This window comes from Pseudochaenichthys georgianus, chromosome 23, assembly GCF_902827115.2.
Source record: "Pseudochaenichthys georgianus chromosome 23, fPseGeo1.2, whole genome shotgun sequence".
Lineage (NCBI taxonomy): Eukaryota > Metazoa > Chordata > Actinopteri > Perciformes > Channichthyidae > Pseudochaenichthys > Pseudochaenichthys georgianus.
In genome coordinates, this window is record NC_047525.1 from 23,897,007 (window position 1) to 23,924,717 (window position 27,711).

A 27,711-nucleotide genomic window follows, 5' to 3' on the forward strand; every position below is an offset into this window, starting at 1 on the left:
TTATTTAAAAAATAACAAATAAAACACTAAAACAAATAAACATGACAAAATATCAATACATTTATCAAATACAAATATTTATTTTTAATACAAATTAAAAATAATTGAAAAGAAAATAATTATTTAAAAAAAGGAGGATGTCGTTTGTGTTTGCTTGATTGATTGATTGATTGATTGATTGATTGATTGATTGATTGATTGAAAAGTTTATTAACAGCTTGTATATTGGGTTCAGTACAGTACAGCTCAACAAATACAATTGTTAAGGGGATGCATACCAGAGAAAGACTTTCGTCTTGTTTACATCAGGGTCCCCCATTTCCAATTCATCATATCATATGCTACTTTAAGAAAGATATATTTTATCTGATATATCTGAAACTGTATTCGTCTAAAATCTATTCATTTGATGTAATTGTTGTATTTACTTTATGTCTACCCCATAGGTCTACCACTAATGTGAATAAAAAAAAATATGAAAACGTTACATTTTTGATCAGGCAGATTTGTTAACGCTCTTTTGACGCCATCCACATGCTCGCAGGACCCTTTCTAACTCACATGTACGCCCCCTGTGTGCATGGAGTGAAACAGTTTTGACACGTTTTACTATATTTTATTGTTTTTGAACGATAAACCACATTTTTTCTCCAAAATGAGTGCGCAGATTACCTGTGTCGGATGGGTAGCGAGGGGCGTCTCCAAGGAAACCCCGGACAAAGTAAGTAACATAGCAACCGTTAGCTAGCTATGCTAATTTGTCAACATGGCACTCAAACTATGCGTCTAAAAAACCGAACTTTACGATTTACTACATAATTACTCACTTTATTCAAGATAAAATCTGCCGTGTAATTTAATATAAGACAAGTTGTGTAGTGACAGTAGTTAACGATGCCAGGAAATAACGTAAATTAAAAGAGTAATGGTTTCCTTGCGTTTATCAAACAATGCTCCAAATTCTTCACTAATTTCTATAACAGGCATCCTCAATTATTTGAAAAACTGAAAATCTTACTAGGGGAAATGAAAGAAAGCTGCATTTCATGTATTTGTAGGCCTATTTGTATTTTATTAATAATGTAGTATAGGAATATTATATACTATCAGCATTATCCTGCACACTTATCAATAACTCACTTTTAACTTTTTCTGTTGTGTTTTTGTTTAATAAATGAATTTTCAATGTTCAAAATAGTTATGAACACATTCCAAATGCATATTAATTATATCGTTATTGTACAAAGCTTTGGCAATACTGTCGGTCATTATGGGCGTGCCAATAAAGCTATTTTAATTGAATTGAGTGACAGTTTGACGTGTGTTTGTTGTTGTCTCATGTTTTCTATGGTGGCTATCACGCAATATCTATAGATGTATTAAGATATGTATTATTACTAAAGAGCAAAGAACAAACTGGAGACCTTGCTTATTAAATCAAAGCTTTTTCCAACTCACGTTTTTTTTGTTTAACTTATGTAATTTAATATGCTTTAATATGCTATGTATTTAGAACTGTTTAGAACTGTAACCACACATGCCAAAAGAAAACACTATTTTGAATACACCCTATCTGTTTTCTTTTTATTGCATCTAACCAGAGACGAATGAGCGTATAAACACTATTTTTTAATTCCATTTCAGGTTGAGTTGAGCCAAGAAGAACTTGCCCGCATCATTAGTGAAGCAAGGGATGAGATTGGGTATGTTTGAATAACAAAATTCACCTCACTGCAGGAATCTATGTTTCCAACATATGACTTTTATATTCTAGTACAAGCTGAAAAGGTTTCTTTGTCTGTCTGCTGAATCAGGGAACTAGCAGCCGAGGAAGAGGAAGACGACGATGAAGGCATTTGTGAAGATAATCTCGATGGTAATACGGCGGAGGACGTTGCTGCCGTCCCAAAGAAGAAGAACGAGGATGGAAAGGTCGATGATGACGAGCTGGCAGAGTACGGCCTGGACAGATACGATGAAGAGGATGCAGGTGAGTGTGCAGGTGTTTACAGACTCATTTCTGATCATTCTGTATATTTACCCCGTGTTCTCTTCAATTTAGCGACCTCTAATCTGGGAGACAGTCTGGCTGGGCTGACGGTGTACAGCTGTAACGAGGAGGATCCCTACATCACCATCAAAGACACAGTAAGAGGCTTTAACTCACCTGCAAACTGATTCCTTATTGTCCTATTTCTAGTAGTACCTGTAGCCCGACGAACGTATAGCTATGAAACTCTTCCACCTAAGCACACACAAGTATTCCAGTACAGGATTGTATTTAATGCATTATACTTGACTTATGACATGATAATTAGTATATCAATTAATTGCCAGATGTTTTCTTGAATTCATGAAGAACACACACACACACACACACACACACACACACACACACACACACACACACACACACACACACACACACACACACACACACACGCCTAACCATAACCCTTACCCTAACCAAGTCTTCACCCTAAGGGAGGCAAGTCCCCACACGTGACTGTGTAGACAGATTTAGGTCCCCACAAGTATAGTAATACCAGGCCACACACACACACACACACACACACACACACACACACACACACACACACACACACACACACACACACACACTCACACAGATCGGTACAAGGCCTGTAAGAGTGTGAGACCAAACAGTTTAAGCCACAGTGCTTGTGTTTTAGGAAGTCGAGAGCATAGCACTGGGGAAATGAGACGTGGGTGACGCTGCATGAGTTGTGTGAGAGTTTGGAAACGGATGATTTGATGTGTTTTTCTGATGTTGGGGAAATAATTGCCCTTCATTTATCAAGTCAGTTTTTGGAATCGGCACTACCCCTGAATGCACGTGGGGCATTTGGCTAAAGTGAGAAACCATGAATTCAGACCTGAGATGTTTACGTTCATCTTTGATGTCTTTTTAGGACCAGTACGAGCGGGAAGACTTCCAAATCAAACCCAGTGACAATCTGATCATGACCGGCCGGGCGGAGAAGGACGTCTGCAATTTAGAGATCCATGGTGAAAGTCTTCATATGTGACATGACATGGAATATTCTGAAGACACAGGAAGATACTTTATTTTGTAGAAACCGTTGCTCTCGCTAAGAACACGAGCCACATATCTGATCCTGACATGAAGTATTGCCAGCTCTGCAGAACCCTCTGAATATTTTCCACATTTGTATTCAAGCTACCTCTCTCGTGTTTACGTCTGCACCGTATATCCCAAGGCAGTTCCTCGTATGTGTGAACCTACTTGGCAATACACCTGGTTCTGATTCTCATATCATATGCTAATGTTCATTTTAGAATAAGTATAGGCATTTGTCTGAAGCGTTTTATATTGTAGACTTCTGAAATATATATTTAACAAGTGATTTCTTTACAGTTTATAACTCGGATGAGGACTCTCTGTATGTCCATCACGATATTCTGCTGCCAGCGTACCCTCTGTGCATCGAGTGGCTCAACTTTGACCCCAGCCCCGGAGAAGGTGCCGGTAAGAACTAGATTCAGTTTTATTCCATGTGAATACAACAGCCAGAATAAAGTATATCATTTGATCTATTTAAAGCTATTATACTGTTTTTCATCAATATATCACAGGTGTCAGATATATACAGAGCCTGTCTCTGATTGGCTGAAACACCAAACAGATCATTGCAGCATTACCCATAATCCCCTCTGTTTCAGCCCTGTTGCCAAAGTGCTGATTCTCTGTCTGTTACTTTAGATGAAAATAAGGAGCCCCTCAAAGGTGCTCTAGGAGGAGATTCAGGGGGGGGGGGTTACCTTGGTTGCTGATTGGCTAATGGTTACACAAGCCAACACACTGAAGAAGAGGGGACACATGTTGATGTAGAAGAGACATGAGGAAGAGGGGACACATGTTGATGTAGAAGAGACATGAAGAAGAGGGGGCACATGTTGATGTAGAAGAGACAGGAAGAAGAGGGGACACATGTTGATGAAGAAGAGACATGAAGAAGAGGGGACACATGTTGATGTAGAAGAGACATGAGGAAGAGGGGACACATGTTGATGTAGAGGAGACATGAAGAAGAGGGGACACATGTTGATGTAGAAGAGACATGGAGAAGAGGGGACACATGTTGATGTAGAAGAGATATGAAGAAGAGGGGACACATGTTGATTAGGGCTGCAACAAACGACTAATTTGATAGTCGATTAATGAAACGATTAATCGACTATTCGGACTATTATGCCTTGCACAATTTCTAAAACGCTCTTATTTAGCCATCAACTTTTAGATTTAGCTTGAGGTTGTTTTAGGCATGTGGAAACTAACAATGAAGACAATAAAGATGAATACTTGATTAAAAAATACATATTATTAAATTAACTAAACAAATTGTTTACAAAATGAACATTGCTTTTCATTTAAATTAAATAAATAATATTTCACATCAAAAGAAACAACAGTGTTTTTGCAAATAATAAATAATGTGATGACAGAACTGTAAACAGAATAGCTGAAACTTTAACAAACTAACTAATTCAGTTACCTCTAATCATTACCCCATGTTTATATAATGTAGTTAACTCCGTGTGTTTCTGCTAGCAAACATAACACCTGACGTGGAAACGTTGCTCGTGGACGGGGCTACAGAGCTGCTAGAAAGACAGTCGAACCCGGTGCATGGATGTGGAGCACTTTTGATAAATGTTTAGACAAATTGCTCGTGTTGCCGCCCTTACATCTAAACTCTTATTGCACTTTTGGCAACGAGCATCGAAAAGGGTAAAGTTTAACCACACCTCGGAGCGGCGTTCTCTCCGTCGTCTCCGCAGTGTGTTGCTGCATATAGCAGCCGCGTGTGTGTAAACTGCCCCGCCCCCTCCCACACAGACCAGGGAGAGAGATCTCGTCTGATCGAAAATACATCATAGACGCATTTGTTTGTCTTTTTACATATTATAAACGAGCTGGCCACACTAAGACTGCGATATAATGTTTTTGTATCAATAATACATGACATATATTTTTTAAATGTCTCCAGTACCGATAACGTTGTAGCTTAACGGCGCGTAAAACGCACGTGATGACGTCACCAACGAATCGACGACTGAATTAGTTGGCAACTAATTTGGTAATCGATTTTAATCGATTATGTCGATTAGTTGTTGCACCCCTAATGTTGATGTAGAAGAGACATGAAGAAGAGGGGACACATGTTGATGTAGAAGAGACATGAAGAAGAGGGGACACATGTTGATGTAGAAGAGACATGAAGAAGAGGGGACACGTGTTGATGTAGAAGAGACATGGAGAAGAGGGGACATATGTTGATGTAGAAGAGACATGAAGAAGAGGGGACACATGTTGATGTAGAAGAGACATGAAGAAGAGGGGACACGTGTTGATGTAGAAGAGACATGGAGAAGAGGGGACATATGTTGATGTAGAAGAGACATGAAGAAGAGGGGACACATGTTGAAGTAGAAGAGACATGAAGAAGAGGGGACACATGTTGAAGTAGAAGAGACATGAAGAAGAGGGGACACATGTTGATGTAGAAGAGACATGAAGAAGAGGGGACACATGTTGATGTAGACGAGACATGGAGAAGAGGGGACACATGTTGATGTAGGAGAGACATGAAGAAGTGGATTTTGTATAATAAGTGCACGTCCCGCTGTGTTTGTGACCTTGCCTCGCTGTGCTCTGGGTGTCAGGTAACTACGCCGCTGTGGGGAACATGACCCCCCAGATCGATGTGTGGGACCTGGATGTTGTCGACTGCTTGGAGCCCGCCTTCTCCCTGGGGACCAAGAAGGCGGCCAAGAAGAAAAAGAAGGGCAAGAAGGTGTTTACATGTTACCCTGTCCTTACTAGCTAGTACGGTGGAAGTGGGAGCCGTCGGTCAAAACTGTGAGACCTTGAATAACGGCCTCATCCTTTTGACTGGAATTATTAGAAAAGGGCGGTTTGTTCAGAAATCCTTTATTTGTCCCGCAGCGGGGACATCTATGCCGTTACAGCATTAATTTCCCATAAGTGTATAGTGCACACGTAGAGAGGTACTGCAGACATTTTGTTTTTTATAATGAAAACTATTAGAAATTGAATGATTTGTTTTTTTAGGATATGTAGACTATTTATTACCCCATCAGTCGTGGACGTCTTTCTCCCCGCTCTCGCATTATTCTCTGCTTTTTATTATTATTATTATTATTATTAATTAAACGTAAGTGTATATTGCACATGTGAAGAGGTATTGCACAACAGTTTTATATTTACAGGCATGTTTATTTAAAAAATGTTGTTTTTTACAATGAAAATAGTTTCAAAATTGAATTATTTTTATATTTTTTTAGGATTTTTTTGACTATTTATTTCTTAAATGTTTGACCCCATTAGTAGTAGACATTGTTCTCCCTGCTTGGCTGGATGTCAGTAACACATTGTTCTCCTTGCTGCCAGGGGGGGGCCGCAGCAGCCGAGCCCTTGGAGGGCCACACAGACGCAGTGCTGGATTTGTCCTGGAACAAACTGCTCAGGTCAGTATTGTGAATATAGTATTTGTGTTTTAGTCCGTGTCCTTAAAGCTCACCTATCATGCTATTTTTAGGCAATAGCATAGGACTCAGATATATACAAATATATAAAAAACATGAAGTGTTTTGCTCAAAATACCAAACGGATCAGCCATTCTAGTCATATCCCTCTATTTCACTTCCTGTGAATGGAATATTAAATATTAGACTGAATATATAAATGTACAGTGAAGATGACTCGAACAACCTAATAACAAAAATGGCACCTTATGCTTATTAAATATACACGTAATTAGAGTCTTTATACACGGTTTAATATACGGGACAGTGTATATGTAAACTCACCTGTGAAACAACCCTTCTCTCCGGTAGAACTGTGCTGGCCAGTGGGTCGGCTGACGACACCGTGGTGCTGTGGGATCTCACTCAAGGCAAACCGGCCACGACTCTGCGCAGGCACACGGATAAGGTATTCAAGATGGGAAATACTTATACCGAATATAACTCGGAGTGATTATCTGTCATTACATCACAATAATTTCCACTCTCTTCTCCGTCCTTCAGGTTCAGACGTTATCATTCCACCCGTTCGAGGCCCAGACTCTGATATCAGGCTCTTATGATAAGTGAGTGTGATCGACAGCCGCGTTTCCACTACAGGTTTCAGCGCCGCTCGCCATGGCTCGGTTCGGCTCACTTTAAGCTGCGTTTCCATTACCGTTAGTAACGAGGGTAGTAACTATAGTAACCACGCAGTGTAGGCATGTTTTCCTACTGGGACCACTCCGGCCGTTGTGGTCCTTGGCGGCTCGATAAGCACTCTTCCGTTTTTTTTGTTTTTCTCTACACTGCTGGAAAGTCTGTACCTCGTACCTTGTTGATATTCAAAATACCTTGTTGAAATTTGAAATACTTTGAAATACTCGCGCAAGAATTGTGACGCTTCTCTCTGACCAGTCAGCGGTCGTCACTAGCGAAGCATATTTTCAGCTCGCTTGGAACCTCGACTGAGGTGGTTCTAAAAAAAGTACCAGTGAGCCGCTACTGCCCCTAGTGGAGAAGCAAGATATAGCGATCCGAGCTGCGCTAAAACCCTGCAGTGGAAATGCGACATATTATCATTCGTTTGTAGAATGAGGAGATAGGAGATGAACAGATTCACCTTCACGAGGAGTTACAAAGATGTTCTCTGTTCAGGACGGCTGTTCTGTACGACTGCCGGAGTCCAGACAACAGCAACCGGACCTGGAGGTTCAGCGGGCAGGTGGAGCGGCTGGCCTGGAACCACTTCTCCCCGTACAACTTCCTGGTAGGTGCTCGAAATCTGCACTGGGAATACCCCATCCGTGTTCCTGCTTATACAACTCTACCAGGAAGGGTTTTGAGAAGAAACGAACACAACGGCCCAGTTCTCAGAGCTCTGCACTCGCTACTCAAAGCTTAGACTTCAACTTTTAACGTATAAAGCTCTAAATGGACTGCGACCCCAATACATGTCAGAGATTCTGCTCTGTAAACCTTTAATGCTGCTTCTCCAGATCATTTAACTGTTTTAACGGCACTTCTTGCAGCATTATGTGCATTTACAATGTCTATTTTTAACTACTTTCTCCATTTATTTAGTTCTAAATGATTATGTGTTGGCGCCCATGTGAAGCCCCTTTGAATTGCCTTTGTGTCTGAGATGTGCTATATATAAACGAGCTAACCGTAACCTTAAATAGTCGTGGTGTGCTGTAACACACCTGGTGTTTACGTGTGTGTTTGTGTTCAGGCCAGCACGGAGGATGGGTTTATCTACTGTCTGGACGCACGCTCGGACAAACCCCTGTTCACACTGAAGGCTCACGATGCAGAAGTGTCGGGTAGGTAGAAGTTCACCTTCAATAGAAAAAACGTAGCTTTGTTTCTACACGTGTTGTGTCCGTGCAGTTAAACATAGTTAAATCAGTACACACTATGTGTTGTTCTGCACTGTGCGGCGAGACTGTCGGCGGTGAGTCGCTAAGGAAGGGTGAAATGATGTGTTGGCATTGTTGGAAGACACCAGAGAAACATGGGGTTACTTTATTTTTACAACATGCAAACATTTTGACGAACACACCGAGTGAAACCCATTGTAGCCTGCAGGCTTATCTTCACATCAAATCCGAGTTTATTTAGACAGCCCAATATCACAGCAAAGGTTTGTCTCAGTGGGCTTTACAGTTAGAAGCATAGATCACACTGTAGAAGATAGTTAAAATGACAAGAAAATGATAAAAGGCTATTTGATACATCCATCCATCCATCTTCTCCCGCTTATCCGTGGTCGGGTCGCGGGGTATCAGTTCCAGCAGAGAGCCCCAAACTTTCTTTCCCCTCATCAACCAGCTCTGACTGGGGGGTCCCAAGGCGCTCCCAGGCCAGCGAAGAGATATAATCCCTCCACCTGGTCCTAGGTCTACCCCTCGGTCTCCTCCCAGCTGGACGTGCCTGGAACACCTCCCTAGGGAGGCGCCCAGGTGGCATCCTTACTAGGTACCCGAACCACCTCAACTGGCTCCTTTCGACGCGAAGGAGGAGCGGCTCAACTCCGAGTCCCTCCCTGATGACCGAACTTCTCACCTTATCCCTAAGGGAGACACCAGCCACCCGGCGGAGGAAACCCATCTCGGCCGCTTGTATCCGCGCGATCTCGTTCTTTCGGTCATGACCCATCCTTCATGACCATAGGTGAGGGTAGGAACGGACATGACCCGGTAGACAGAGAGCTTTGCCTTCTGGCTCAGCTCCCTTTTCGTCACAACGGTGCGGTAAAGCGACTGCAGTACCGCTCCCGCTGCTCCGATTCTCCGGACCATCTCACGCTCCATTGTTCCCTCACTCGAGAACAAGACCCCGAGATACTTGAACCCCTTCACTTGGGGTAAGGACTCATTCCCTACTTGGAGTGGACAGTCCATCGGTTTCCTGCTGAGAACCATGGCCTCAGATTTGGAGGTGCTGATCCTCATCCCAGCCGCTTCACACTCGGTTGCGACTATTTGATACAACGTGAAATAAAAATACAGTAAAAATGAAATACCATAACATGTAGGACTCAGGAGGACACACACAGGGGGATTTGGGTGATTTGTAAGTCTAGAGAGATTGTCAGTAAGATGTTTAATACATAGGTTTTCTTCAGGTCAAAGGCCCGTGTTCTAAAGGCACGTTGACTGACTGTACAATGATCATGTAACGTGTGTGCAGGTCTGGACCTCAGCAGCCAGATCAAAGGGTGCCTGGTCACCTCGTCAGCCGACAAACACGTTAAGATTTGGGACATTTTGGGCAACAAACCCAACCTGGTGCACTCGAGGGATATGAAAATGGTAAGAGCTCTCCTATTCAGACCTCACGATGTTTCTCCCACAGGCTTATGTGAACTTTGAGGGTTTCATTTGTCATTAAGATTTGTGTTACATTTTCCCATTTTATACATAAATGCAGAACAGACATTAACAAAACCTACGGCACCCCAATTCTTCTTACACACACACACACACACACACACACACGCCTATATACATATGCGCACACACTCATACATCAACGTGAAGCATGTCGATACACATTTACAACAAATATCATATCCACGTATATATACATCTCCACCAGGGGTTCTCAGACTTTTTGTTATCAAGGATTTCCGCGGACCACCTCACATGCAAACCGTAAAAATAAGTACATAATATAAACGTAGTGTTAAAACTAAAGATATTTGTTATTGTTAATTATGGACAACAATTCATTTCACCACTGGTTACCCATGGTTACGTGTGCGCGTGCAACACCACAAACATGGATCGGTGGCTCGCATCAGGTTCTCTGAAGAGACAAGAGGTTAATTAATTGTTGGCACAGAGCGCATGCTGGCAAAGGCTCATCTTCAGTGCCCGTGTGGGTAAATCCCACTTAAGTAGTTCCCATTGCACTTTCTCTTAGTCTTCCCTTTCTTTGTTTCATTCTGCGGACTCCATCTTGGAGATGCCTCCGACTCACTCATTGTCTTCATTAACCTCTTTTCTCTTCAGAGAACCTGATGCTAGCCACCGATCCATGTTTGTGGTGTTGCACACGTAACCATGGGTAACTAGTGGTGTAATTTAAGTGTTAATAATTAACAATAACAAATATCTGCTTTGGAACACTACTTTTATATATGACATATATAAAAGTGCAAACGTTTTTTTACGGACCACCTGCAATGGACCACAGTTTGAGAACCGCTGATCTACACATATACAGATATACTTCCTGTACCCTGTACCCTCCCTAGGACAATGCACCCGTATGTGGGCTCTTCCAGTCGGTATATCCTACATTAGATATGTATGCATATAATGCTTTTTTGTAAATCACTTTGAATTGCCTTGTGTTGAAAGGTGCTATATAAATAAACTTGCCTTGCCTTCGCCGAACACAGGCGGGGGCTTGGCTGTCTACACATAAAGACGGCTAATTTAAATTCTCCCCAAATATATTGAGGCTGAACCTGAATGTTCAGCTTGGGGGCCCCCCGCGGCCACTTGGGGGGGCCCCCCGCGGCCACTAGGCGGCGGCGCATCTGCATAGTCCGCCTGTAGGAAGAAACGGCCTGCCTGGTGGCACAAGAGACGTGTCCCCTAGCAAACAGAGCTGTGGCAATTCTGGTAGAGGTTTTCTGAGCCACCCTTCAAGGTTTTTCAACACCACCTTCCGAAAACGCAGCACCCTTGGGCAATCCCATCGAGCATGACGAAATGTGCCCACTTCTCTATTACATTTCCAACATTTATTCTCCTGAGTTAAAAACCATTTCAGGGGTGTAACATAATATCTATGCACACTTTTATACTGGATAAACTTGCTTCTCGCATCCCTTGTAGCCCAACAGAGACTATATCCTGCCGTGGAGAATGTTGAGGTTTTAAAATAAATTATAATGACTTCCTTCCCAACAGGGTGTGCTGTTCTGTTCGTCGTGTTGCCCTGATCACCCCTTCGTCTACGCCTTCGGAGGGCAGAAGGAAGGCTTGAGGGTTTGGGATATCAGCGATGTTGCAGCAGGTATAGTTTCTTTGTTTTTTATAATTTTTTACATCACACCCTTTCAGGAAGTATACGACAGTTCATAACACCATAGGGAGGGTGTCATCATCTATCACCACAACCATGTTCCGAACAGTGAATATGAACCGTTACCATGTGGGAGTTAATATTACTGTTTTTGTCTGGCTGCTTTGAACACAGCATAGATAACTTTTCTCTCTCCTGTAGTGTAGGTTTGTGTGCATGTAAATGGTCTGCAAAGGCCAAAATGTCAAAGTAAGGGCACAAAATTCAAGTATGAAACCCCCTTTAAGTTTCATAATTGAAAAACTGCAAGGTAAAGCAGTGAAAATATTTGACATTCTGCGTACACTTAACTGCAATACATTGACTATAGATATACAACCCACTTCAAAAAGTCAAAAATATCCCTCAACGTTGGACAATCGTTTTTCAATCAGACGGTTTTGATGTAAGAATACATATGTATTGCCAGGAATACACAAATGAATGTAATGGAGTTTTGGCGATTAGGCCCCGTTGTGCAGGAAGTATCATTCGGGAGGGGACAACCGATCTGATGAAACCCCCCGGGGTCTAGACACTGGTGGTGGTGAATGGATAGCTGGGTTCGGTCGGAAGGGGAGGGGCTTAGCTTGACCTGGATCCGGAGGGACAGGACGGTGAAAAGGGCTGGAGGAGGGTTGCGTTGAGTCTCCTGAAATGACAGCTGACAGAGGGGGGAGAGCAGATTTAAAAGGGTTAGTGGAGCGCTATGATAGGCTCTTGGGAATAGAGCGAAGTGATTGGTTAAGCTGGGGAGTGACGCCCCCGATCACTTATCGAGAGGAGAGAGAGTAGAAACGTAGCATAGTAAATGAATGAGTAAAGAAGGTCTTCCTGGTTGAACTTGCGCTGAGCTTCATATCTGTTACTGTTTCTTTGTACTTGTTTTTGCCAAATCAGAAACAGGTTTATTACCAGGTAGGTTTACACCACGAGAAATTTGACTTGATGTTGTGGTGCATAAAAACAAGAATTAAAAACACAGGTCGAGAACTAGAAAAATATAACAGTATTTACATTGCAATGGAATAAAATATGGAATAGAAATCGGCAGTAATACAACATATTGTTGTGCATTAATGTAATGCATAGAGTTAAATATATGTGTATTTACTGTAGATCTAAGCAATAGCTCACGACAGGCCGCGGTATACGCTCATTATATCACAGCTAAGGGGCGTGGTTCGGCCCGACGCGAAGCAGTTTGCTTTTCAGCCCAACGGTATACTGTTTTCCTCAGACGCGGAGGGATACTGACTTGTTGTGAAAAGTAACTTACAATTCTACCCGTGGTATACGCTCAGTATATCACGGCTATGAACCAATCAGATTGCTTGATTTGACTTGTCCATTTTATAATATACCGTTTACGATCACTGCTTATTCGTCGAGTTGTCAAATCACTAATGCCTGTGTGTTATTGTGATTGTTTGTCCTTAGTGACCGAGGTGTTTGGCGGTCGAGAGCGCATGGTGGCGAACACGGGGTCCCAGGCTTCCAGCGCTGCAGCCTCGGGAGAGATGGAAGTCTCCGAGTGACGCTCCGGATGAGTCGGCAACCTGAACACATGAATAGAGCTGAGAGCACACCCGGCTGCCCTGCTGTCGCTGTGTCCTCAGGGTGCAGACAGAGGGGGAAAGGATCGGAACAAACGAAGCTGCATTCCTGAAGAATTTGGAAGGTGGAGAGAATGTGAACTAGACGGAAAACACCTGAAGAAACGTGTTCAGCTTGTCTCGCTACACACATAACAACAGCTGCTTTGCACACTCATAGATGTGTTAATAAAAAAAGCGTTATATTCACGAGTGAATATATCTAAGATGTTTAATGTGGACGCAGTGATTCAGATATTTGAATTGTTTATATTCCTTTGAGGTCTATTTCAGTTTTCCTTTTGTTGTTCTATGCTACAAAAACTATTTTCACACGTGCAGACCTGGGTTTTCTGGTAATGTTCAATAGTCAAATAAAATGTTTAATAGCATCTGGCACCAGTGTTGAAACATAGTGGACTTATTAACATGCTGTATATTCAATAAATAAATACAGTTTAAAATGTGTAAACCGTTTTTTTGTTGTATGTAACCCTTCCTTGCAGAGTTACAGATGATGAACAGGCTTTATGTTAATTACGTCTTAAATGCATAATACATTGATATATCGATCAAATTAATTAAGTGGAGAGAGCTTTTCTAAGTGGTAACTGTGGGGGAAACTTCTGAAGCAATTGGAGTGAGGAGAGACACGATGGAGAGCTGGAGCTTTGATGGCAAACTGACGGTTTATTTGGAGCTTCGGCCGGAGAATTCACACGACATGTCACGGGCCACGAGTTGACCACACGGTTGAAATGCCACAATCAATTCTGAAGAGCCCTCCTGTAGCTCCAGGTTTTAACTAGTTCAGAGTGTAATAAATTATAATCAACATTCTTCAATAGACTAAACAGCTGAGGACACTGAATCACATTTGTTGTCGCTTATGCCTCGGGGTCATCTACACCCCGAGAAGGATGTGTTCCACAACAATAACTATCTCTGACCGAGAGTTGCCCGGTCATAAACTGGCAACAACAACAAAATGCTAGGGCAGCCCCTCCTTAAGGGGGATAACGGATGCTCAATGTTGGTCCGCAGCGTCAGAGGGCGAAAGGTAAACATGTAGGGTGACATTATTCCCTCAGCCCCTCCTTAAAGGAGACCTATCATGCTATATTTAAATGATATAGTGTATGACCATACCTATATAAGGTATATTTATACATTTTATTTTTCAAAATACCAAACAGATCATTTTTTAGACATGCCTCGTTTCGCTCATTTTCGCTTTATTCCAAGCCAGTCTTTGAAAATTCTGAGCAGCAGCTGACCACGCCCCCCTGCAGAAGAGCAGGCATGAGCCGGCGAGAGTCACGTTACCGTGCTTGCTGTGATTACCAGTGTCGAATAAACATGTCATCTCAGAGCAATTCATGTGTTCAAGCATACTATCAATTTGATCCAGAAACTGACCCTGAAGCAGCGGAGGTTTAGGTGGAGGTGCAAAAATCTCGGTTGCAGCAGGACGTTTCTGAATGGTTAGCTGACAAGCTGTTGTCCCTATTTATTTTACTCTGTTACGATGCTTGCTCCTTATTCCGTTCATATTTTGGCTAATTAGCAAGAATGCAATGTGTACAGTTTGTAACGCAAAAACAGCGATATATATATATATTTATAAAGGGAGACATTCATATTTTCAGCATATATACAATGGCCTCATTGCGTTTAATAGTTTACAGTCCTTTTCTTCCAACATCCTGCAACAACCGTTGGAAAGTTGAATAACTTAGGATGATAAAAAGTATAACTCCAACAACACCTCAGTTGTCAGCAATGTGTGTAGTTTCATGTGTTTTTAAAAGCTCAGTTATTGACTTCTTTGTGCAAATTGCGCCACGACGTCATTGTACTATTATATACTACACAGCAATGGCATAACACACCCATGTGTACGACAAAAAGGTCCACACACACAACCTTATGCTTTTGAAATCAGAATATTCTTTACCCATCCAAACATGAATAATCACGACACATTTTGATATCAACTTGGAACTTTATTGTTAAAATCAACGGTTAAAAAAACCCATACAAAAAAACTAAATGTAGCCTACTTGTATTTTGTATAAATGACACTAAATATTTTTACAGAAGCTTTGTGAGCTGGTGATGGGGCTTCCTTGGACGCAGGATCAGAGTGGTGATTCCGGCCTGCGTTGTCCTCAGGATACGCAGGGAGTTTCCTGATCCGTGAAATGTCGATGTTGGGTTCAGACAGCAGCCAAATTGAACCGTGTAGCATACCCGGCGATGACCTCCTCCCTGTCAGGTCGCTCATAATGGTGCAGGGTCCACAAAGACTTGCTCGAAGATGAGGTCCATCAAGTTGGCCACGTAGGGCTGTGCAATGGTAAAAAAAGCACAACAAAAAATGTGGTTTAGATTAGTATATGCATGTAAAAAACTGAAACTTCTTAGCAAAGCTCTCTATTTAGCAAAGCTCTTTGCTTAGCCTTTTCCAATCTGAGTTAGTTTTGAACCGTAACGTGCATGCTGTGTTTCTGACTCAATGCAGGTGATGTGTTGGAGAGGGGCTGAGCTCAGTAGACTGACTGTAATGAGTGCTAGCCACTAATTAGCCTGTTGCTAGAGGTAAGGCCTTGTCAACAACAACAGACCGACGGGGCTTTAGCTCAGTTTTACTCGTGGTGTGTCCCCCCCCTCGCATACATACACAGTGTTGTATCCTAACACACCCCCATTTATATTCATGTGCGCAAACAAGTAAACACACAAAAGCTTTTACATATAACGCTGCAAAACACGGCATGTCTCATTAGCGTAGCGTAGCTTAGTTTACAGATCGATGATATCTGATCGTTCTTACAGACTACAATCACAAAAGCGTTTACATATAACGCTGGAAAAAACGGCACTTGCCTACAGAAGATTACGTTTGTTATTATAACTTACTCAATATGATTGTAGAGAATACAAAATACTAATAAATAGGAGAATAAATACTTGTGTTATCGCCTAGGGCGTGGCTGTACAGCCTTCACACAGATCGCCATTACGGCAGTATGTCTGAACATGTTAGCAAATGCCTGATAATTCAAATGACAAAGCAAAGACTGCGGAGCGTACAAAATAAAATGCTACAAAAATATATAAACACCTAACCGATTACTATTTGGGTTTGAGGCGACATTGATGCGGCGAAGCTACATGCTACAAGCTAGAGATAGCTTTATCAGGAAAAACACCGCTAAATAAAAACGTACAGCTTCAAAATTGGATGTGTCCTCACTGGCCTGGTCCCGGATGGTTGGTATTGATCCCGGGTTTAGCATTAGTTTGGAGGCATATCCCTGTTGGACTTGAGAGAAGTTAATAAACATGTCCGTGGTAAAATGTTTGGAACACACAAACAGAAATCTTCCGTGGTCTTCTGGCACATGTCCCTTGTAAATGAAGTCTAGCCACAGATTCATTTCTTTTTCCACTGATGGCATTGCATGCAGTCCCCTGTCCCGAGTCTTGCAGCCAACAACAGCACAACGTTTAACTGGCTTAGACATCCTGGCAAGAGCAGGCAAAAACACAGATGTGACTGGGGTGTTGATTATTTAGCCTGCCGATGCGAATGAGAGGTTTGGCAATGCACGTGGCCGTGGCTCATTCCCCTGATAGGTGGAGAGTTGACCAATAAGCGGAGCACTTCTTTGTGACGTAGAAAAGTATTGGAATGTGGATCCGTTTTTTTCAGATCCGTTGCAGCCCCTTTTTTAGAGATTTGGCGAAGGAGGAAAATAGAGAGGGTTGTGTTTTCTGACACTTGGTGAGTTCCCTGGAACACCGGGGACACATATTCATGTATAAAAGACGTACAAAGGTGCATTTTGCATGATAGGTCCCCTTTAAGGGAGATGAAGGCTGCTCAATGTTGGTCCGCAGCGTCAGAGGGCGAAAGGTAAACATGTAGGGCGAAATTATTCCCTCAGCCCCTCCTTAAGGGAGATAAAGGCTGCTCAATGTTGGTCCGCAGCGTCAGAGGGCGAAAGGTAAACATGTAGGGCGAAATTATTCCCTCAGCCCCTCCTTAAGGGAGATAAAGGCTGCTCAATGTTGGTCCGCAGCGTCAGAGGGCGAACGGTAAACATGTAGGGCGAAATTATTCCCTCAGCCCCTCCTTAAGGGAGATAAAGGCTGCTCAATGTTGGTCCGCAGCGTCAGAGGGCGAACGGTAAACATGTAGGGCAAATTATTCCCTGACAGTAACATGAAATTGAGTCAATTTCAAAAACAACAATTTTTGGAATCTTTTTAATCTCACTGTGAAAATGGAAGATGTTATGGAAAAGCATACTATTTCAAATATATAAGATGGGCCTTTGGAGAGGGAATTATAATATTTTACAAATCAGAAACCACATCTGCCTAAAATGAATCCTGAAGACCCTGCAACATAAGATAAAACTAGGATTTTATATATTTGTTTATGTTATTTAATTTTTAAATGTTACAGTATGTCCACTGTAGAGGACGTCGAGACCATTTCAGTTTGAAAAGTCAGCCATTATTAACAGATGTAACGTGTTATGCTTATAGAGTGTTCTTAACACAATAATACATTCACCTTTATTTAAACAATAAATAAGTAATTGATCTGAACATTGCTGTTTATTTGTTATTTCAACTGTTTTATTTTTAGAGCATATTCAAATGAAAATTCAGATGTACAATTATACAAGTACATTTATACTACAATTAATATCAATAACATGTCCTTGTAGTACATTTAATGTGCACGTATATACAGTATACAATTGTAATGGATTTTTAATGACTGCTTCCTCACTTCGTTTGACAAGTGGAACCAAAGTGACTGAGTCTAAGCCGGAACTATTTCAGTGATGCACAGCCGTTGATAACTGAGCATGGCGTCGGGTTATTTATGCAAACTACACAGTCTCTTAACTCGACTTTCTAACGGCACCACATTAAGACATGCACAAAGTAAGTTCTTTTTTTATCCATTTAAAAATGTATGAAAGTACTGAAGTTAAAGGTGGTGTTTTTGTAACCGTTTATAACCGTTAGCTCAATGGTGTAGCTAGCAATGCTAACATAGGCTAACCTTGAGACTGTGTTCAGAAGGTAAACACTAACATTTGGCTAACTGTGTTTTACCTGTAAACATGTATAAAATATACCGAATAACTGTGAATAATAGTATTCCTTAATGCATGCTTGCTCTGGCATGAATGTGAGATGTTTATATGTTATGTTTGTTTATTCTCTACTCTTTATTTTTCAGAACTGTGCAATGCCTTGTTTTAACACACTTGCGGTTCAATAAAGTATATCTTATCTTGATATGTGTCATACTTGCGACGTTTTGTGTCCTATAAGGACATCAAACCCTGACATCAAAGACTATAGTGTGCATAGTGCAGGGATGAAAGCGTTTTATATATTAGCAGAGAGGGATGAAGTACTCAGATCTTGTACTTGAGTAAAAGTAGAAGTACCAGAATGTAGGAATACTTCTGTTTCAGTAAAAGTCCTTCATTCAAAATGTTCCTCAAGTAAAAGTAGAAAAGTATTCTCATCAAAATATAGTGAAAGTAGCGACAGTAAAAGTAGTCGTTGTGCAGATTGGTCCATTTCAGAATAATATATATGATGTTTTTTAATGATTGATCATTAAAGTGTTCTCAAAGCTGGTAAAGTCTGTGAAGTACAAGTACCTCAAAATTGTACTTAAGTACGGTAACGAGTAAATGTACTTAGTTACTTTAAACCACTATATGTGTGTCTCACCTGTTTTTTGTTTTCTGTTGCAGCATGTTTGGTGCCAATGCGACAGAAGTCCAGTGGTCCCTCACTTGATGATAACCAGTAAGAACTTATTGAATTACTTATTTAAAAAATATGTGTTAAAAGTGCACCTTTAGATACGCTGCTTGTCTCGTACTGTAATGTATGAACTGTGAAGGATGTATACTTCGTCTGTTGGTTTTATCATCGGCAAAGTATTCAGTTAAACCAAAGAAAGGAAGAAAGCGCATTAAAATGTTCTGGAATAAAGATACTTAATAAATAAATGTACTTGTGATCAGGATAATAACCTCTAATTTTCTTTGATTTAGCAATGTGGATATTGGTGTGACCTCAGATGGGAAAACCATCGTGTGCTACCATCCCAATGTTGACGTTCCCTATGAGCTCACCCAGGTAAGAGAGGGATCCAGAGCCTCAATGTGTCAAACTGTCTCATGTTTTGCCCCCTTGCTGCTCATGTGCTGTCCGAGAAGACACTTGGAGAAAAAGTGGTTGTAGATTCAAAGGCTTTTTATTAGGGATCGACCGATATGGCTTTTTCAAGGCCGATACCGATATTTGGAACCGATATACATTTGCAGTAAAATCTGAAGATCTTTTTGTCAAAATGTAGAATAACACTAACTCCAACTCAACTTCTTTGAAATGCATTTAAGCATATATTATGTTTAATGAACTTTTAAACATCTTTCAACTGGTTTCCTCTCTGTGCCCTTTTCTTTAGTGCAGCCATCTGCTATGAGTTAGAGAGAGACAAGAAGTGGGGCAGCAGGCTGACATGCTTAACTAACAATAATGCTTAATTTATTATATCAAAACAATGCCTGTCTATCTAGCATACAATCCCAATAAGTGCTACTAGTGCTAGCTAAGGTTTTGCAAACTATTTTATTTAATTTTTTTATATATTTTTATTTTTCAGTTATAAAATAAACAGACATTGCTCCAGATAACAGAACATGCAACAAAACATGTAACAACTAAACAAAACGTAACGGGGGAGGGGGGGGGGGGGGTGCAAGGATGACTTCCTAAGACAGCTGATTGTGACATACACAATACCTTATACATTACACCGGAGATGCCATATTGACAGGGTCAGATAGAAGAGCTGCGGATAGTGAACCGCAATCCTCCCGTCTCCCCTCAAAATCCCCAGCAGAGAAGCTGCACGCTCCGTGTTCAGCAGGTCCAGATGCTCCCTCGGCCACGAGTCCCTGGTAAAGCAGGCTTGCGTTCCTTCCAGTTTAGTAGGACGAGTCTTTTTGTGGCTAAACAGCCCGATGTCCAGAGCCGATCGGCAGTCCTTGCAACATTGCCGTCTGGCTTGAGACCCAGTAGGCATGCAATGGGACATGTAGGGAAATTAACTTTTAAAGATTCAGACATTAGGGATATTACTTCTGACCAAAGTTTTTTTACCGCTGGGCATTCCCAGAGTGGGTGCAACAGTGTTTTGCAAACTATTAAAAGTGAGGCTATTGCAGTAGACCTAACGTTAGTCTAGTAGCCTCACTTCTAATATTTTTGCTAAACATTTGCTCGATACATGTTGGCTAGCTAACGAGCTTCACATATCAACCTGAAAAACTGTGAGGCTCCACTCGCAGCCCCCCCCGCACCACAGTTACTCCGCTGCGAGACGCTGCACGCTGACTGACTTCCCGCGTCCCTGTGTAACTGGGAAACTGATAGAATTGCGGTGTTTTTGAAACTTCAGCATAGGGGATAGGGATGTTTATTGAACTTCGGTTTAACACATGGCTCTTGCTTCAGTCGGTGTCTGCGTTCAGTCGGTGTCTGCGTTCTTTCGCACCTGCCTGTAATCTGAGAAGGTCCCGCCTGGAAATCTTCAGTAATAGCCTATCAGATAGCGCTGTGGGCGGGACATTGCTCGTGTGCACAGAGTGGTGACTGCAGCCAGAGAAACGGCCGCATCAGAGCCAAAGTTTTATCGGCAATTTGATAAAAAAAAAGGCCGATACCGATAATCAGTCAAATACGGAGTATCGCCGATATAACCCCTACTTTTAAAAATAATAATTTGTGAGAAGATCGAGAGTTTTTATCGCTTGAAATGAGGAAAAGGAAAAAGGACCAGGACATCTCTCTGTTGGAGGGGCAAAGGAGTCTGGTGGGATTCTTTTCGCCGCCAGCAAAGCGTGTTCCTGTGACGGGAAGTGTACTGCCGGCGAGCCTTGGCGTGGGGGTGCTAGTGGAGCACGCGCGTAAGCTGCTAGCGCCGGAGCCTCGCAGTGGCGAAACAGAGGCTCCGTGGTAAACTGTGGTAACATGAAGAGTTTAGGAGCCGAAAAAGAGCCGGCTCAAATGATTCGGCTCACTAAAAAGAACCGTAATTCCCATCACTAATAAAGTGACGGTATCTATAAGGGACGGCTCAATTCAAAATTCAAGTCACGTGACACCGACTAAATTAGTTAGAGGGAACTTTGTTGATAATTACTTTTTCCCCGCAGCCTATCGAGCGAACGGACCCCCTGAACAACCCGATTGAGTCACATGACCAGATGTTAAAGGCCCACCTCAGCAAGGAGGTGCTGAGGGACAAAAAGGGCCCGACCATAGAGGAGCTGAGCAAGATGTTTTTCACCACCAAACACCGGTGGTACCCAGTTGGACAGTAAGTACATACATTACACACACATTGTGCTTTTCATCTTTACTTATAGTCTACTTGCCAGCAGTGTTGGGTACCCCAAATGAATGTGTTAGAAAGGTTTAGTACGGATCCCCAGCACATCGAAACTGCTGGATGCTAACTTGCACAATTGGCTTAGTTTCATTAACTAGGAGACAATACCAAAAGAATGGCAATTATTTAGTGGTTTTTTGGGGGGTTATTGACAATGTTGAATTCTGACAGTTACAAAGATTCAAAATCTTGCCACGTGTATTTATCAAATATATCTAATCAGTCAACAACTTTATTAATCCTGCAAGGGGCAATTGGTTATGTCATGAACACAGGCAGGAACATACAGGAAAAAAACACCCGGGAGCACAGATGTGGTTCATTCCAATTCACACGATAAATAGTTCAAAGCATCACAATAATAAATAAATAATCAAGTTAAAAGCCTTTCAAGAATTTAAAAGTTTGAGTGCAGAAGGGATGAATGATTTTGCAAAGCGATTAGTCTTTAGAGCAGGTAGAGCACGTCTACGCCCTGATGGCAACAGACGAAGTTCCGGTGCAAGAACACGACCTGGAGAGGCCAGAATGCTCTGCTTTCCAGAATTTGTTGGTACAGAAGGAGTTTAAGTCCCTCTGTTTCAGTGTGAGGCTATGGAGCCAGCAGATAAAAGAAAAACAAATAAGGCTCTCAATGAAACGACAAAGAATGAAAGGCCTGACAGAGAAAGAGTTCAGTTTGCGAAGAAGGTGCCTTCTCTGTTGACCCCGCTTCACAACACACTCAGTATTCACATCAAATTTGAGGTGGTCATCGAAATTGCACTCCTTAGGAACGTCCTTGTGACGTCTAAAATCAATTATCAATTCCTGGGTTTTAGAGACATTTAAATCCAGAAAGAAACTGTCGTCACACCAGGAAATAAAACCAGCAAGAGCACACTCCTGATTCTGAGCCGCTAAGGAGGGACAAGAGGGCGGGGTCGTCAGAGAGTTTAACCAGGTCGCTGTTGGCTTGCATGCTCCTGCAGTTATCAGTGTACCGTACTTTTCGGACTATAAAGCGCACCTGCGTATAAGCCGCAGCAGCTAAACTGTCCGTCTGTCTTGCTCTCGTTCTGTCTCTCGGTTCCACTTTCAATTTGGCGCGCGACCTGTCTCACTCTTTTCCGGCCTCCAGCTTTTCCTGCTGGAGCCCGCCGCTTAAAGGTGGCGGGCGTGGACCGGTCATAGAGCCCGTAGTGTTAAAGCTGGTTAATTGTACCTGTAAAATCCATAGATTTGGGAGGTTCCCTAGTGGCCGTTAGCTGTACAACAAAATGGGGGAAAAAGTCGCGGCTTATAGTCCGAAAAGTACGGTACATTATAAAAAGTAGGGGCGAAAGAACGCATCCTTGGGGCGAGCCCGTGGAAGTGATGACGGAGTCAGAGAGGTGTCCATTGACACCTTCTGCTCTCCATTAGTTAGAAAGTTTAAAATCCATAAAACAAGTTGATCGGGCAGTTTAAAAAGACATGAGAGGCTCTCCGCCAGGAGATGTGGCTGCATTGTGTGAAAGGTCCCATGTCATGGCCATTTCCACTGAATTCCATTGTTGAGGTCTACTAGAATAGATTTATATTGTGCAATTTTCCAAACTCACATTGGTTTCGCATCTCTGTAAAGTATGTGTAGATTAAGATTAAGAGATGGATTTTTATATTAATCCCTCGTGGGGAAATGGTTTCTCTGCTTTTGACCCATCCTTGTGTTAGGAGCAGTGTGCTGCCATTTTGAACGGCGCCCGGGGAGCAGTGTAGGGAACGGTGCCTTGCTCAGGGACACCTCACCTCGGTAGCACTTTGTCTTGCCGGGACTTGAACTGGTGACCTTCCAGTTGCCAAGTCCAAGTCCCTATGGACTTCGCCACCACCGTGTATTCAGCAGTATTCACTCTCTCCACTAAACGGCTCGTTGCAGCTCTTGCCCCCCCCCTCCCTGTGAGGCCAGTGTGCTCCGATTGGTCGAGACCAGTCGGGACGTTGTGAATCGCGCTAAGCTCCGTGGAGGTGTGATTTCCTTGTTTAGCGATACACAGCCAAACTCACCCTGAGCACACACAAAGTCACAGCCGAAGTAACAACAATAAGTGTGGCTTGATATCGAGTAAGAAAAAGGTTGATAAACGCTGTGAGAATGGGTCTGCAGAGAGAATTTCGCCGCGATCCCAACTGTCTGTTATCAGCCTGCAGCCCGGGAGGAGAGATCAGCAGAGCTGCCTGCACTGAGTGTGTGAGGAAGTCCGTGGATTGGTCAATTTGGACCAATCAGCGGGGGCTTAACGTAACGGCTCCGCGGACGTAACGTAACGGCTCCACGGATTGGTCCATTTCGTTCCAGGGACGACATGACATCATGATGTCCCCGGAAGAATCAAATGGACAGTGACGTATCAACGAGGCGTTTTGGGGAGGTATTTTCTGTTTATTTTCTGTGTTTTACTCGCTACAGGGTGTACTTTGAGGGTTTTGACTCTGCACACCGTTTACATGCAGAAAAACCTTCATAACACACAAGGGGACGGGTGATAACTGGAAAAGCATGACATGGGACCTTTAAATGCTGATGAAAAGTCAGCAAACAAAAGCCTAGCGTGGGCTTGTGGCTTTTCAAGGCGTTTGTGGAGGGTGTGCAGTATAAAAAGCTTTGAATCCTCTACGCCTCTCCCTGCCTGATATGCAAATTGTAGTGGATCAAGCTCAGCACCTACTACTGACATGACCACTCCAACAGTACATAACAAAGTATAGCCTAATAATAACAACAGCTTAACGTGACCTCTCTACATCGCCTCGTTCACACATTAAATCAACAAGACAACTACAGATTATATAAGCCTTTCGTTCAAATGCGATTTCAAATGCTCACAGGTTTTACACCTCTTATGAAATGTAGACTACATTTATAACGGTGTTTACGTCCAACAGATCGTTGGCGTACTGAGAGAAATGCAAAATACACCGCATGTATTACGACACAAACCTCCGCTGTGGATTTTCAAAATATAAAAATACAGTAAATCTGTGGTCGCAGGCCCAAGTCTAACTCTCTGAGGTCTAAGCCATTTTTCACGTTAGGCTCGTCGGGGCTTTTTTTGTAAAAATGCTATTAAAACATGAACCTTGGTGACCGTCGGGCTGGCCTGCGTGGTCTGCCTACGTTTCTGCAGCCTCTGATCATCAACAGACTGCATGCAAAGCTTCATTGGACGCATATATTATAATCTCTATCTCTCAAAGCTACTTTCAGCATGGATAAATGTTCATAAAAGACATCCATTGTTTGTTCTATATGCTTCTTGAAATAAAATAAAAAACAGTTTTTTAGAACAGATTACAAATCGCCTGGAAATGGTACAAACAAGTGGCAACGTGTGTGACGAAGGTGTTGCGCTACATCAATGTGAAAGTTAAGCTCGCTCCATTGCGGAGATATTCCAGCGAGAGTGCGTAACGTTTAAATGTTTTTATTTATTTCAAATGTGAAATGTTACCAATGTACTCGCGGTCCAGTGGTCCGCGGACACTGATCTAGTCAAAGCATTGTTTGCATAAAGCAGCTCCACAATAGAACAAGCCTGAGGCGAAACCTGGCACAACACATCTGTTCTCTTTGGATGAGATCAACCAACAACACAGTTTTGGAGGTTACTGAGGATGATGAGGATTAGGATTTTTTAAAAAGGCCGTTTTGAGTCCCCTAAAACTTAAAAATCGACCCAAAATGCATCAATCAATGTTTATTTATATAGCCCAATATCACAAATGTTACATTTGTCTCAGTGGACTTCAGTGTGTACAGAATATCAGTATGACAATACGACACCCTCTGTCCTTAGACCCTCTGTCCTTAAGGCCCTGACACACCAACCCGATTTTGGGAGTCAGAGGCCGTCAGAGGCTGTCGGGCATTCGCGGCGCCGTAGTCAGGTTGGTGTGTCCCGCACCGTCGACCGTGACACGCCTTATTTGGACTGCCAGACCCGATGCATGGCCGATTCAACATGTTGAATCGGCCATGCATCGGGTCTGGCAGTCGGACCAAATAATCACTCTGATTGGCTGTTCAGCTAGCAAATCAGTGCATGAGAAGCGAAGCGGAAGTGAGGGACGTAAACAAACGATTTAAGAAGGCACACACAGACTGCTATTCATTTTCATCTCATCATGGCGATCTGGAATGATGCAAACGAAGACCTGCTCATCACCTTGATCCAGGAGAGGCCAGCTCTGTATGATATTACGGAGAAAAGATACTCTTCTTCTTCTTCTCTGTCTTCCGGTTGTTGCCTCTTTTGAATGACGAATACACACTACCGCCGCCTGCTGGTAAGGAGAGTTATTGCCACTCACGCACTGAAGTCGGTGCGGTGTGTTCCCGTGCGACACATGGCAACAGCCGACTTCAGCGTCAGCTAGTCCTCTGGTGACTGCTTGGTGTGTCAGGGCCTTTAGACCCTCACATCGTACAAGGAAACACTTCCAGGGAAAACCCAAAATCAGCTCACAGATATGGCCAGGGGCGGTGGTGGCGAAGTCGCGACCAAGTGCTACCGAGGTGTCCCTGAGCAAGGCACCGTTCCCCACACTTTGAACGGGCGCCGTTCAAAATGGTAGCACACTGCTCCTAACACTAGGATGGGTCAAATGCAGAGAAACAATTTCCCCACGGGGGATTAATAAAAGTCCATCTTATCTTATCTTATCTTACTTCTGTTTAATACTGTAATTTTTGGTCCTCAAAATGTCAGAAATTGATTCAATAACACCCAAAAAAAAACACTCCAAAATTGTCCAGATCGACCAAACCATTTTCCAGCTATTGTCTGCTTATTCTAATTACAGTACATTTGCAAATTGCCCAAGTTAGCATCCGGCAGTTTCCATGTGCTTGGGACCCGAACTATACATTTCTAAAATAAGGCTTTGGGGCACTTGACATTTTCAGGTTAACTCTATGAGCTGGCAAACAGACCATGTCCTGCCTTAGTGTGAATTGGCTTCTTGTTCTTTTTTTTTTATTGTGATGCAAAATGTAAGAGCTGAAAGAAAATATATCATAGATTTTCATTAATTTCCTTCTGTCATTGTTCACAGGTACCACCAGAGACGCAGGAAGAAGGATCTCCCAAAGGACAGATAGTTGAAGGCCAGAGTTTCAGAATTGCAAATAATGTTGTTTGTGTTGTCACAATGATGTATAATAAACTGTTAAATATTACACGTGTTGTCGTGTTTTGGAGTCAGTGCCGGATGCTTACTTGCATATGTTGGGCTATTTGCACAATACATTGCATTAATAAGCATATTCAGACAATAGCTAAAAAATTGCAGTTTTAACCAGAAAGTGGCCATATTTATACTCGGCTGAGTTTTGGGTCGATTTTAAAGTTTTAGGTGACTCGAAACTGCCCCTATTTGATCCTAATCCCCATCACCCTCGGTAACCTCCAAACCCTGTGTTTATCTCATCGAAAGACAACAGATGTGTTGTGCCAGGTTTCACCTCGGGCTTGTTCTATTGTTGTGCTGCTTTTATGCAAACACATAATTATTTTACAAGATATAATTATACAAATACACATGGCAAGATTTTGAGTTTTTGTATATGCGTGACAGCCACATGCCATCATTTATAAAACTATACTATTAAAACAAATATAAAGCAACTTTTACTTTTGTCTTAGAATTTCTATTTCTCAATCTTGAATATTAAAACACGCCAAAGACATGGCTCTATAGATGGTCCGGACTGAAATATCTCAACAACTGTTGGACGCATTGGATGGAAATTTGGTACAGACATTCGTGATCCCAGGAGGATGAACCCTACCGACTTTGGTAAACCTCTGACTTTTACTGCAGTGCCACCATTGGGTTTACATTGGTGGTTCGGACTGACTTATCTTGAACGATGAAAGCAATTGTCTTGACATTTAAGAGGTCCCTAGAGGATGCATTTAAACATGTTTTTAC

The 27,711-nt window shown here is 42.4% G+C and overlaps 2 protein-coding genes across 2 annotated transcripts; both read left to right on the top strand.

Annotated features, from left to right (window-relative positions):
- The first annotated feature begins 532 nt into the window (after positions 1-532).
- Positions 533-13,713, top strand: pwp1 (PWP1 homolog, endonuclein). Its single transcript, XM_034075199.2, has 15 exons — positions 533-721; positions 1,645-1,703; positions 1,815-1,990; positions 2,063-2,148; positions 2,934-3,030; positions 3,401-3,511; positions 5,710-5,840; positions 6,458-6,534; positions 6,904-7,000; positions 7,096-7,157; positions 7,729-7,840; positions 8,306-8,396; positions 9,766-9,887; positions 11,499-11,604; positions 13,093-13,713. Exons 1-15 carry the CDS (start codon positions 656-658, stop codon positions 13,188-13,190), a joined length of 1,491 nt encoding a protein of 496 aa, XP_033931090.1. The 5' UTR covers positions 533-655; the 3' UTR covers positions 13,191-13,713.
- A 4,379-nt stretch (positions 13,714-18,092) lies between these two features.
- Positions 18,093-26,956, top strand: mrpl42 (mitochondrial ribosomal protein L42). Its single transcript, XM_034074990.2, has 5 exons — positions 18,093-18,215; positions 19,046-19,100; positions 19,352-19,436; positions 21,521-21,684; positions 26,833-26,956. The coding sequence occupies exons 1-5, from the start codon at positions 18,137-18,139 to the stop codon at positions 26,876-26,878; spliced, it is 429 nt and encodes a 142-aa protein (XP_033930881.1). The 5' UTR covers positions 18,093-18,136; the 3' UTR covers positions 26,879-26,956.
- Positions 26,957-27,711: the final 755 nt, after the last annotated feature.